Source organism: Somniosus microcephalus, chromosome 3, assembly GCF_052327205.1.
Source record: "Somniosus microcephalus isolate GS21.2 chromosome 3, FLI_Smic_1.0, whole genome shotgun sequence".
NCBI lineage: Eukaryota > Metazoa > Chordata > Chondrichthyes > Squaliformes > Somniosidae > Somniosus > Somniosus microcephalus.
The window spans coordinates 181,929,805-181,942,775 of NC_140989.1; the positions used below are offsets into that span (position 1 = coordinate 181,929,805).

General features: G+C 45.8%; 1 protein-coding gene across 1 annotated transcript in view; it reads left to right on the plus strand.

Moving 5' to 3' along the window:
* The window catches only part of plg (plasminogen), a 165,876-nt gene that overhangs the window by 50,673 nt on the left and 102,232 nt on the right, over positions 1-12,971 (plus strand). The window contains exon 5 of the mRNA XM_085981996.1: positions 2,751-2,890. Within this exon, the coding sequence (XP_085838122.1) occupies positions 2,751-2,890 (140 nt within the window). The remainder of the gene's footprint in view (positions 1-2,750; positions 2,891-12,971) is intronic.

The following is a 12,971-nucleotide window of genomic DNA, read 5'->3' on the forward strand; positions in this document are numbered from 1 at the left end:
CTGTACTCAAATCCTCTTGTAATGAAGGCCAGCATACCATTTGCCTTCCTAATGGCTTGCTGCACCTGCACATTCACTTTCAGTGACTCATGCACAAGGACACCCAGGTCCCTTTGAGCATCTGCATTCCCCAATCTTTCACCATTTAGGAAATACTCTGCCTTTCTGTTTTTTCTACCAAAGTGGATAACTTCACATTTATCCACATTATATTCCATCTGCCATGTTCTCGCCCACTCACTGAGCCTGTCGAGATCCCCTTGATGCCTCTTCACATCCTCATCACAACTGACACTGCCACCTAGCTTTGTATCATTCTATGACTTCCCATAAATATAGTTGGCCCCCCAGGATGACAGAACGGCAAGAAATACTGAATTCACAAAGCAGTTATGGCCCCAAATGCTTACTGCATTCAGTGAGCCCTGAAGCTAAAGTGAATGTTGACAAGAAGGGAAAAAAACATGGAATATGTTGGTAACATTTCCTGCCACTCACTGTAGAAAGAAATGTCACAGTCGCTACTTTAAAGGCATCATGATGCCATCGACATAGCAGTGCTGTCATAATGGGGAATGTACAGGACTAATTAAAGAAAGAACGAACTTGCATTTATATAGCACCTTTCATGACCTCAGCATGTCGTGAAGCACTTTATAGCCAATGAAGTACTTTTGAAATTTAAACACTGTTGTAATCTCGGAAACACAGCAGCCAATTTGCTTTCAACAAGCTCCCACAAACAGCAATGACTAGATCATCTGTTTTAGGTGTTGATTGAGGGGTTAAATATTGACCAGGACACTGGAAGAAATCCCAGCACTACTTCTAAATATTGTCGCGGGTACTTTCACATTCACTTGAGAAGGCAGACAGGGCCTCGGCTTAACGTCTCATCTGAAAGACGGCCCCTCCAAGCAATGTTCCCCGGAAGCTGTGCTTTGTTCTGCGCCGCCTGTTTCCTTTAGTGCACGGTCCCTTTAAATTTCCGCACATGCATGATATCTACAATGGAGCAGCCTGCGCAGGACCTTTCCCATTACTGCGCAGGGAGCATTGCCTCCAAGAGTGCAGCACTCCCTCGGTGTTGCACTAGAGTGTCAGCCTGGAATATGTGCTCAAGTCCCTGGAGAGCGACTCGAACCCACAACCTCAGAAGCAAAAGTGCTACGGCTCAGTCAAGGCTGACACCACTGCGAAAGAGGGAAAAGGTTTTTCGAGTCGTGATGTTGCTGCAGCATTTATTTTTATTGAGATACCCAGATAAAGGCCCAGGGCTGTGGTGCAGAGCTGAGCTTCCGACCCCATATCCTCTCCATCACGAAGACCACTTCTGTAACATCACCTGTCTCAGCTCATCCGCTGCTGAAACTCTCATCTCATCCTTTGTTACCTCTAGACTTGACTATTCCAATCCTCTCCTGGCCGGCCTCCCATCCTCCACCCTCTGCAAACTTGAGCTCATCCAAAACTCTGCTGCCCATGTCCTAATCCGCACCAAGTCCCGATCACCCATCACCCTTGTGCTCGCTGACCTACACTGGCTCCCGGTCCGACAACGCCTCAATTTTAAAATTCTCTTCCTTGTTTTCAAGTCTCTCTACGGCCTTGCCCCTCCCTATTGCTGTAATCTCCTTCAGCTCTACAACTCTCCGAGATCTCTGCACTCCTCCAATTCTGGCTTCTTGCGCACCCCTGATTTCAAGCACTCTACCATTGGCGGCTATGCCTTCAGGTGCCAAGGCCCTAAACTCTGGAATTCCCACCCTCTCTGTCTCGCTAGCTCTCTGTCCTCCTTTAAGGCGCTCCTTAAAACCTTCCTTTTTGACCAAGCGTTTGGTCACCTCTCCTAATATCTCTTTATGTGGCTCGGTGTCAAGTTTTGTTGAAGCACCGTGGGATGTTTTACTATGTTAAAGGTGCTATATAAATGCAAGTTGTTGTTGTTGTGTAGGGAACCACCAAGGGTGAAAAGAATAGCAGAAGATGGTGATGTAATGATTGGTTGGTGTCAAGATTCTGCTTTAAAATTCTGGGGCTTGCAGGAGGAAAGAAGTGAGGGGTTCCATAGCTCAGAGATCCAGGGGGAGGCACGATACGGTAGGAGATTCTGGTTTCAAAACAGTGAGGATACAGGGAGGAGTAAGTGAGTGTAGGACGCCATGTTTGGAGCTTAGGAGGCACAAGAGCGATAAGTTCACAGGATTAATGTCCTGATTATTGTGAGTAATTGCAGGGGGACGAGAAAAAACAGCATGAACTTGCCCATTTATATAGTGCCTATAATCTAGGCTGGCATGCCCGTGCAGTGCTGAGGGAGTGCTGCGCTGTCAAGAGGTGCTGTCTTTCAGATGAGACACTACATCAAGGCTCTATCTCCCCTCTATGGCACTATTCGAAGAGGAGGAGGGAAGTTCTTCCCTGGTGTCTTGCCCAACATTTAACCCTCAACTAATACCTAAAACAGGTTATTTGGTCATTTATTTCATTGCTCTTTGTTGGAGTTTGCTGTGTGCAACTTGGCTGCTGCGTTTCCTACATTACAACAGTGACTGAGCTTCAAAATACTTCTTTGGGACGTCCTGAGGTCGTGTAAGGTGCTATATAAATGCGCAAGTTCTTTCTTTCTTTCCGTTCAAAGTTTCAATACTCCAATAGTCTATTGCCAAATATATGTAGTCTTTAAATGAACACTAGTCTTTTAAAAGCGGCTCTGTTTATAAGGAATTAACAGTTATTTCTTTGAATAGTTACACACCAGAACATCACCCATATGCTGACCTGGAAGAAAACTATTGCAGAAATCCTGACAACGATACCTCTGGGCCCTGGTGCTACACTCAAGATGTAAACAAACGATGGGAATACTGTCGCATACCAGATTGTGAAGGTACGGCCGTGTGGCGCACAACAGTTAAATGGAAGACTGAAGGCTCAGCTATGACAAAAGAAAGAATGGATAGCAAGCGGGCTACACAACAGAAGACAGAGAGTCGGGGTTAAGGGCAGCTACTCAGACTTGTGGAAGGTGGGAAGTGGGGTTCTACAGGGATCAGCGTTGGGACCACTGCTGTTCACCATTTACATAAACGATTTGGACTCAGGAATCAGAAGTACAATTTCGAAATTTGGGGACAGTACCAAATTGGAGGGTGTAGTAAATACAGAGGAGCACTGCAAAAAATTACAAGAGATTAATAAACTTGCAGAATGGATGTGTAGTTGGCAAATGAAATTCCTACACAGCCTCCTACATTGTTCCAATGAAGCTCAACGTAAGCTCGAGGAACAGCACTGGGCACTTTACAGCCTTACGGACACAACACTGTGTTCAACAATTTCAGATCATAACCACTGCTCCCATTTTTTTCAGACAGCAGGTGCTTGTAATGATTCCGCTGTTCATTAAATCTCTCCTGCCTTCCACCCTATCACGACTTTCCCTTTTGTTCTTTCCTCCCCTCCCCCCTTTCCCTCCCCCTGCACTTGCTTAAAATCTGTTACATCTCTAACTTTTTCCAGTTCTGACGAGAGGTCACAGACCCGAAACGTTAACTCTGTTTCTCTCTCCACAGATGCTGCCTGAGCATTTCCAGGTCATAAATATAAGATAGTCACTAATAAATCCAATAGGGAATTAAGGCGAAACCTCTTTACCCAAAGAGTGGTTAGAATGTGGAACTCGCTACCACAGGGAGTAGTTGAGGCGAATAGTATAGATGCATTTAAGGGGAAGCGAGATAAGCATATGAGGGAGGAAGGAATAGAAGGATATGCTGATAGGGTGAGATGAAAAGCTCGTGTGGAGCATAAACACCGGCACAGACCAGTTGGGCTGAATGGCTTGTTTCTGTGCTGTAAATTCTATGCAACTCTATGAAAGAAAGACTTGCATTTATATAACGTCTTTCATGTCCTCAGGATGACCCAAAGTGCTTTATAGCCAATGAAGTGCTTTTGGAGTGTAGTCACTGTTGTAATGTGGGAAACACAGCAGCCAATTTGCGCACAGCAAGCTCCCACAAACAGCAATGTGATAATGACCAGATAATTTGTTTCAGTGATGTTGGTTGAGGGATAAATATTGGCCCAGGACACCGGGGAGAACTCCCCTGCTCTTCTTCGAAATAGTGCCGTGGGATCTTTTACATCTACCCGAGAGAGCAGATAGGGCCTTGGTTTAACGTCTCATCCGAAAGACAATAGAATGACATAGAATATACAGCACAGAAACAGGCCATTCAGCCCAACTAGTCTATACTTGTGTTTAAACTCCACACGAGTCTCCTCTCATTCCATCAGCCATCTCAGTTTTCAGCATATCTTTCTATCCCCTTTCTGTCTAGTTTCCTTTTGAAAGCATCTAAGCTATTTGCCTCAACCACTTCTGTGGTAGCTGTAAAGTATGCGCATATACTTGATACAAAAAGGAAGAGACAGCTTGGAAGGGTTTAACTTAGGTCTTTACTTCATACCCACAGGCGGGAACTGAGGGGAGATCAGTACCCGCAGTACTATTTATACCCCTATGGCCAGGAGTGGTACTACGGTATCACTACGCCCTACAAAGTAGTGCTGCCCTGGCCATAGGGTTAAAGTAGCATACATATTACATACACAACATTCCTCCCCTTTTAATTAAAACGTACCCGTGCAATTAAGTCAACAGATGCACCATAACTAGGGCTAATAACATTTGGTAACACAACATACATAACATATTTACATCAGAGTTGTCTACCTATATATATATAAAAAGAAACATGTTATAGATTCAGTCTCTGAGGAGGCCTCCTGTCTCGACTAGGATAACGTCTTTCTCTAGTCGGTCTCGGTGTAGGCGGCGGTACTTCCGTCACCACTTCATCGCTGGAGTCGTCGGTGTCTGATGGCACATCCTGTGCCGTGGAGCTCACTGGAGTGCTGAACTCCTCGCCATCCTGAGACTTCTGTAGCGACGAGCTGGGCCGTGATTCCGCTGGAACAATGTGCTGAGACGTTTGAGGTAGTGAATCAGTTGGGTTTCTGGACTCCACAAGTTGATCAGCATGTCGTCTGATTATGCCGTCCCCTGTCTCCACTGTGTACATCAAAGGTCCCTGGCGGGCCTTTATCGTACCAGACCGCCACTTTTCATTTCTATAATCACGGGCCAACACTTGCTGCCCCACCTCGAAGCTCCGTGTCTGTCTGTCAGGAGCCCTACGAAATACTCGGTTTTCCACATCTCTCCGGATGTTTGGTCTGAGCAATTCGAGGCGAGACCTTAACCTTCTATTAAAGAACATGACGGCGGGGGCCTGGTTGGTCACCGTATGTGCAGCATTACGGTACGCGAATAGGAAATTGTCCACCTTGTGTTGTAGTGGCAACCTTTCCTCCCCCATCGCCTTGATGGCCTTTTTAAAAGTCTGTACAAAGCGCTCTGCCAGCCCATTTGTAGACGGATGATATGGTGCGGACGTATAATGTCGCACTCCATTCCTTTTTAGGAATGCTTGAAATTCTTCTGCCACAAATTGTGGCCCATTGTCCGAACAGACTTGCTCGGGCACCCCATTTCGGGCAAAAATGGTCCTTAAGGCTGCGACCGTCTTTTCGGCTGTCGTTGATGACATCTTTATGACCTCCGGCCATTTTGAGTGGGCGTCCACTACAATAAGGAACATCGCATCCATGAAGGGCCCAGCGAAGTCCACGTGGATCCTTTGCCACGGCGTTGAGGGCCACTCCCACGGATGTAGTGGGGCTTGGGGTGGTACGTTCTGTACCATCTGGCACCCTTGGCACGCTTTTGCTACTTCCTCGATGTCCCTGTCAATGCCGGGCCACCAGACGTAGGCTCTGGCGAGGCTTTTCATTTTGACACCCCCCAGATGACCTTCGTGTAAGTCCCGCAACACTTTATGTTGTAATTTTTGAGGGACCACCACCCTGGCTCCGCACATCAATGTGCCCCGGCATACGGACAACTGGTCCTTCCTTGCCAAAAACGCCGGCAATGATGCGTCACCCTGCGCCGGCCAGCCTTTCACGGTCAATTCGTAAACCCTTGCCAGTGTCGGGTCATTCTGTGTTTCCCGCTCGATACATTGGCTGGTGATGGGCAAGTGTTCCATAACCGCCGTATGATATATTTCCACGGGGTCCTGTACTATCTCTTCGATCTCTGCAGGCAATGGTAGCCGCGACAGGCCATCCGCATTGCCATGCTGTTTGGTACCCTTATATTCGATAAGGTACTGGTGTGCTCCTAAGAACAGTGACCATCTCTGTAGCCTTTGGGCCGTCATCAGGGGCACCCCTTTTGTTGGATTAAATATGGACACCAACGGTTGATGATCCGTCAGTAGTGTGAAACGTTGTCCATGTAGATAGTGGTGGAATTTTTTTACACCCCACACCAGACTGAGGGCCTCCCTGTCGATTTGCGCATAGTTTCTTTCGGCTGTAGTTAACGACCTTGAGGCAAATGCTATTGGCCTCTCCGTCCCATTGGGAAATTTGTGTGACAACACTGCCCCTATACCATACGGGGAGGCGTCACATGCCAACCTCATTGGCATTTTTGGGTCAAAGTGTGCGAGCACTTCCTTTGATGTAATGAGTTGTTTACCCTTTTTAAAAGCAGCCTCACACGCTTCGTCCCAATTCCAGGAGACTCCCTTTTGCAGCAATGAATTTAGTGGATGTAAAATGGACGATAAGTTCGGGAGGAACTTATGGTAATAGTTTATAAGGCCTAAGAATGATCGTAACTGAGATACATTCTCAGGGGGCGGGGCCTTCACTACTGCCTCGATCTTTTCTGGGGACTTATGCAGGCCTTCCTTATCTATAATGTGACCACAGTATGAGATACGTTCCTGGAAAAACTCACATTTCTGCTTGTTCGCCCTGAGTCCGTATTGTTGCAACCGCAGAAGTACTCGCTCCAGGTTAGCGAGGTGGTCGTTATCCGTTTGTCCTGTCACCAGGATGTCATCCAGGTAGCACTGCGTTCCTGGAATGCCCTGTAGGACCTGTTCCATGGTCCTCTGCCATATGGCTGGGGCGGACGCCACACCAAATACCAGGCGATTGTACTGGTACAATCCCTTGTGGGTGTTAATCGTTAGGAGCTTTTTCGAGTCCTGCTCCACCTCCATCTGTAAATAAGCTTGACAAAGGTCAATCTTCGTAAAGTGTCTACCCCCAGCTAACGATGCGAATATGTCCTCTATCCGCGGCAGCGGATACTGTACCGTGTGCAGGACTGGGTTAATAGTTATTTTAAAATCCCCGCAAATGCGAACCTTCTTTGGTTCCCCCGGCGTGTTATTTGCAGATTTCTTTATAACTGGGACGATGGGCGTGGCCCACTCGCTCCACTCAATCTTTGTAAGGACACCTGCACTCTCTAAGGCATCCAGTTCTGCTTCCACAGCTGGCCGGATGGCGTAAGGCACCGGTCTGGCCTTACAAAACTTGGGGTTTGCGTCTTGAGCAATAGTTATTTTTGCTCTAATGTCCTTTAAGGTCCCCAGCCCTTGTTGGAACACCTCTGGCGTTTTTGCCAATATTTTCGACAGCCTGCTTGTAATGGTTGCATCATCCTTGGTGGTCTCTACTTTTATCTCGTGTATCGACTTCCAGTCGAAATGGATTTTTCTTATCCATTCCCTACCCAAAAGTGGTGGTCCGCCGTTTGGTAGGACGTATAAATAAAGTCCTGGCACTTTTCTGCCATTGTATTTAACTGTTACTTGCATTTTTCCCTTCGGGTAAACTTTTTGTCCCGTATATGTTTTTAATTTGATTTCGGTATCCTTTAAGGGAATGCGTTTGAACAGCCTGTTATAATCTTGTTCATTAATTACTGATAGGGCTGAACCCGTGTCCAGCTCCATATTAACTTCGACGCCTGCTACCTTCATTTTAACCCACATTGTGCTGTGGTCCTCCGTTTTGTCTACACCATATAACTTGAGACATCCCAGACCTTTAGGCTCTGCTTTTGTGCCTTCCTGTGACTCGTCTGAGCTACTGTCAGATATCTTATGTATTTTTGTCCTTGCCTTGGTACTGCTCGGATTGCCCCCACTATTGGGTTTCGTACCCGACCGACAAACTTTCGCTATATGCCCCTTTTTCCCACACTGCCGGCATATTTTATCACGAAACCAACAATTACTTTGGTCGTGGGTGGTTTTGCCACAACGGTAGCATTTACCTTTGTGAAATGTCACCTCATGGGTGTCATAGCCGGTTGTATTTTGTCGTATTTGGGCAGCACCCTGTGCTGCTGCTTCATGTGCCAATGCTATTTCTATCGCCTGATCTAGGCTGAGCTGTTTCTTGGCCAGCAACCGTTTTCGTGTACTCTCATTTAACATGCCACAGACAAATCTGTCTCTGATCGCTTCCGCCAAAAAGGCTCCAAACTGGCAATGTTTGGACAACCGTCTGAGCTCAGCTAAATAGGCTGCCTGCGACTCATCATTCCTTTGGTCGCGTCTGTAAAAGCGGTACCTTTCCGCTATAAATGGTGGCTTAGGGTTTAAATGTTCCTTTAACGTATCAACAATTTGGGCATACGTTTTGTCTGCTGGCTTTTCTGGAGTAAGAAGATTCCTCAGCAGACCGTATGTTTTTGCCCCCATAGAATTTAATAAGGTTGCTGCCTTTTCGTCATCTTTCACCTTGTTTACTATGCAATAAAGCTCATGCCTTTCTACATATGCGTCCCAATCTTCTATGTCGGCAACAAATTCTGACAACCGAGCTTCTTTAGCCATTTTTAAAAGTACTGAAGAGGTTTTCCCGCCTTTTTCCACTAGATGGCGCTGTTATTTTTTTTTCTAAGAGAAAAACTTTCCCCCTTTTGTCCACTAGATGGCGCTGTTCATTTTAAACTGCTGAAGAGAAAAACTTTCCCCTTTGTCCACTAGATGGCGCTTTTCCCGCCTTTTCTCCCTCTGCTGTCAACGACGTCTCTCCAGGTTCGTTATTTTTTTTTTCTTGCAGCTCCCGTTATTGCCACCGCCGCTATTACAACGACCTTCCCCTCTCGTGGCCCGCTAGTCCTCGTGGCTCCGTTTGTTCCCCAGATCGCCTGCCCGTTCTGGCCCTTGCAGCTCGCGTTCCCCAGGAAGGATTGCAGTTTACCTGACCCTGGGTGGACTTTTGCCCCGTGGCTGGAACGCCCGTTCAGCCTCTTCTCTCAGCTGCCGCAGCCTTCGCTGGAACCTCTCTCTCTCGCTCCGTTGCTGCCGCTCCTCCTGAACTGGGTGGCCTCCTTCGGTCGACGCTGGACTCTGCAGGCTGGTAAGAAGCTTCTCTCCCCGTACTGCTACCGATCCTTTGTTGCACCTTGTACTGGTGAGTTCGAACGTTCCTAGTCGCCAGTGTAAAGTATGCGCATATACTTGATACAAAAAGGAAGAGACAGCTTGGAAGGGTTTAACTTAGGTCTTTACTTCATACCCACAGGCGGGAACTGAGGGGAGATCAGTACCCGCAGTACTATTTATACCCCTATGGCCAGGAGTGGTACTACGGTATCACTACGCCCTACAAAGTAGTGCTGCCCTGGCCATAGGGTTAAAGTAGCATACATATTACATACACAACAGTAGCGAGTTCCACAGTCTAACCACTCTCGGAGTAAAGACATTTCTCCTGGTTTCCCTATTGGATTTATTAGTAACTATCTTGTATTTATGGCCCCTAGTTTTAGATTCTCCCACAAGTGGAAACATTCTCTCCACATCTAGCCTGTCCGATCCATTCATAATTTTAAAGACCTCTATCAGGTCACCTCTAAGTCTTCTCTTTTCTAAAGAAAAAAACCCAACTGGTTCACTCTTTCCCGACAGCTGTAATCTCTCAGTTCTAGTATCATCCTGGTAAATCTTTGTTGCAGTTTCTCCAGGGCTTCTCCGTCCTTTTTATAGTATGGAGACCAGAACTGTGCCCAGTACTGTTAGTGCAGCCTGGCCAGGGTCCCATACAAGTTTAACATAACTTCATTACTTTTGAGTTCTATGCCCCTAGAAATAAATCCCAGTGCTATGTTGCCTTATTTAATTGTTTTGCTGATCTGCGATGCTGCTTTTAATGATTTGTTCACCTGTATCCCGAGATCCCTTTGTTCTTCCATCCCGTTCAGTGTCTAGGGTGTAGGTGATGTTTCTGTTTTACCTACCAAAGTGCATCACCTCACATTTATCTATGTTTAACTGCCCAGTCTGCACGCTTTCTAATGTCTTCTAGTATTATATTGCATTCTTCTTCAGTGTTAGCCATACCCCCCAGTCTGGTATTATCTGCAAATTTTGATGTTAAGTTCTTATTCCCAAGTCATTAAATCATTAAAGTAAATGATGAATAACAGCACGGATCCTTGTGGAACTCTGCTTTCTACCTTCCTCCAATCTCAATGACTACCCTTTACCCCTACTCTCTGCTTTATATCTTTTAGCCAATTTGCTATCCATTCAGCTATTTATCCCCTGAATCCACATGCCCTAGCCTTTGTCATGAGCCTACTGTGTGGAACCTTAGCGAAGGCCTTTTGAAAATCCAAGTATATGACATCTACATAGACTTATATAGGATATACAGCACAGAAACAGACCATTCGGCCCAACCAGTCCATGCTGGCATTTATGCTCCACTCGAGCATCCTCTCGTCTTTCCTCATCTAACTATCAGCATAACCTTCTATTCCCATCTCCCTCATATGTTTATCTAGCCTCCCCTTAAATGCATCAATGCTATTCGCCTCAACTACTCCCTGTATTACCCTTGTCTACTCTTTCCGTTACCTCTTCATAGAATTCTAGCAGGCTAGTTAAGGATGACTTGGCCTTTCTGAACCATAGAATCATAGAATGATTGCAGCACAGAAGGAGGCCATTCGGCCTGTCAAGCCCATGCCGGCTCTCTGCAAGAGCACCTCAGCTAGTCCCATTCCCCCGCCCTTTCCCCATAGCCCTGCATGTTTTTCCTTCAGGTACTTATCCAATTCCCTTTTTAAAGCCACGATTGAATCTGCCTCCACCACCCTTTCAGGCAGTGCATTCCAGATCCTAACCACTCGCTGCATAAAAAAGTTTTTCCTCATGTCGCATTTGGTTCTTTTGCCAATCACCTTAAATCTGTCTCCTCTGGTTCTCAACCCTTCCGCCAATGGGAACAGTTTCTCTCTATCTACTCTGTCCAGACCCCTCATGATTTTGAACACCTCTATCAAATCTCCTCTCAACCGTCTCTGCTCCAAGGAGAACAACCCCAGCTTCGCCAGTCTATCCACATAACTGAAGTCCCTCATCACTGGAACCATTCTTGTAAATCTTTGCTGAACCTTCTCTAAGGCCTTCACATCCTTCCTAAAGTGCAGTGCCCAGATTTGGACACAATACAGGAAACTTTGTGCTATCCGGCACCGACGGGACCGAGCTGTTGCTGTTCCCTCAAAACTGCCGGACACTCCAGTGCTAATGTTGAAACATACGGAGATTTTCAGCTCCGTGTGAATCAACAAACCCTGTTGCTTAGCAACAGCTTCTAAACAGTTGGCAAGCGTCTCTGTAGCGTCTCTAGCTGAAGCTGTTGCTTAGCTACAGACCTTGCAGAGCTTGGCTGTTGAGAAAAAAGCAACGAAAAGAAAAAAAACGGCTCCTGATTTTTGCCGGAGGCTCGAGCTTGCCGGACATTTAGCCTCCGGATAACACAAAGTTTCCTGTACTCCAGTTGAGGCCGAACCAGTGTTTTATAAAGGTTCATCACAACTTCCTTGCTTTTGTACTCTATGCCTCTATTTATAAAGCCCAGGATCCCGTGTGCTTTTTTAACTGCTTTCTCAATCTACCCTACCACCTTCAACGATTTGTGTACCTATACCCCCAGGTCTCTCTGTTCCTGCACCCCCTTTAGGATTCTACCCTTTAGTTTATATTGCCTCTCCTTGTTCTTCCTACCAAATGGTATCACTTCCCACTTTTCTGCGTTAAATTTTATTTGCCACGTGTCCACCCATTCCACCAACCCGTCTATGTCTTCTTGAAGTCTATCATTCTCCTCCTCACTGTTCACTATACTTCCAAGTTTTGTGTCATCTGCAAATTTTGAAATTGTGTCCTGTACACCCACATCCAAGTCATTAATATATATCAAGAAAAGCAGTGGTCCTTGAATCAACTCCTGGGGAACACCACTGTATACCTTCCTCCAGTCTGAAAAACAACCTTTCACCACTACTCTCTGTTTCCTGTCACTTAGCCAATTTCATATCCATGCTGCCACTGTCCCCTTTATTCCACGGGCTTCAACTTTGCTGGCTATTGTTTTATTACATTTTCTGGCTCTAGATGCTCTTCCATCACTTCTTTTAGTGTAGATTCCAGTATCTTTCCTGTCACTGACATTAAGCTGACTGTTCTATAGTTCCCAGGATTTGCTCTACCTCCCTTTTTGTATATAGGAACAACATTAGCTGTCCACTATCTCCTTCCTAGTCCCCTTAAGTATGTGTGGGTGCATATCACCTGGACCTGGGTTTTTATCCTCTTTTAGTTTTACTAGTTTGTCAATTATTTTTGCCCTTTCTATCCCAACTGTATTAATCTTTTTAAGATCAACCTCGAGTGAAGTGTCTTCTTCAGTAAAAACTGAGGCAAAGTAGTTATTCAATACTTCTGCCATTTCCTGTGAGTTTATCTTGCTCATCCTGTAGTGGCCCTATCCCTACTTTAATTTTACTTTTGTTATTTAGGTGTCTATAGAACTCTTTATTTTTTCATTTTATATTCCTTGATAATATGGTTCCGTAATTTCTCTTTGCCATTCTGATGTTTTTTTAATTTCTCTCCTAAATTCCCCATATTCTCTTTTGTCCTCCATTCCTTCAGTATCTAAGCACTTCTTAAATGTCTTTTACTTTAGATTCAATTTTCCCTTTAGTTCTTTATTCATCCACAGTACCCCAT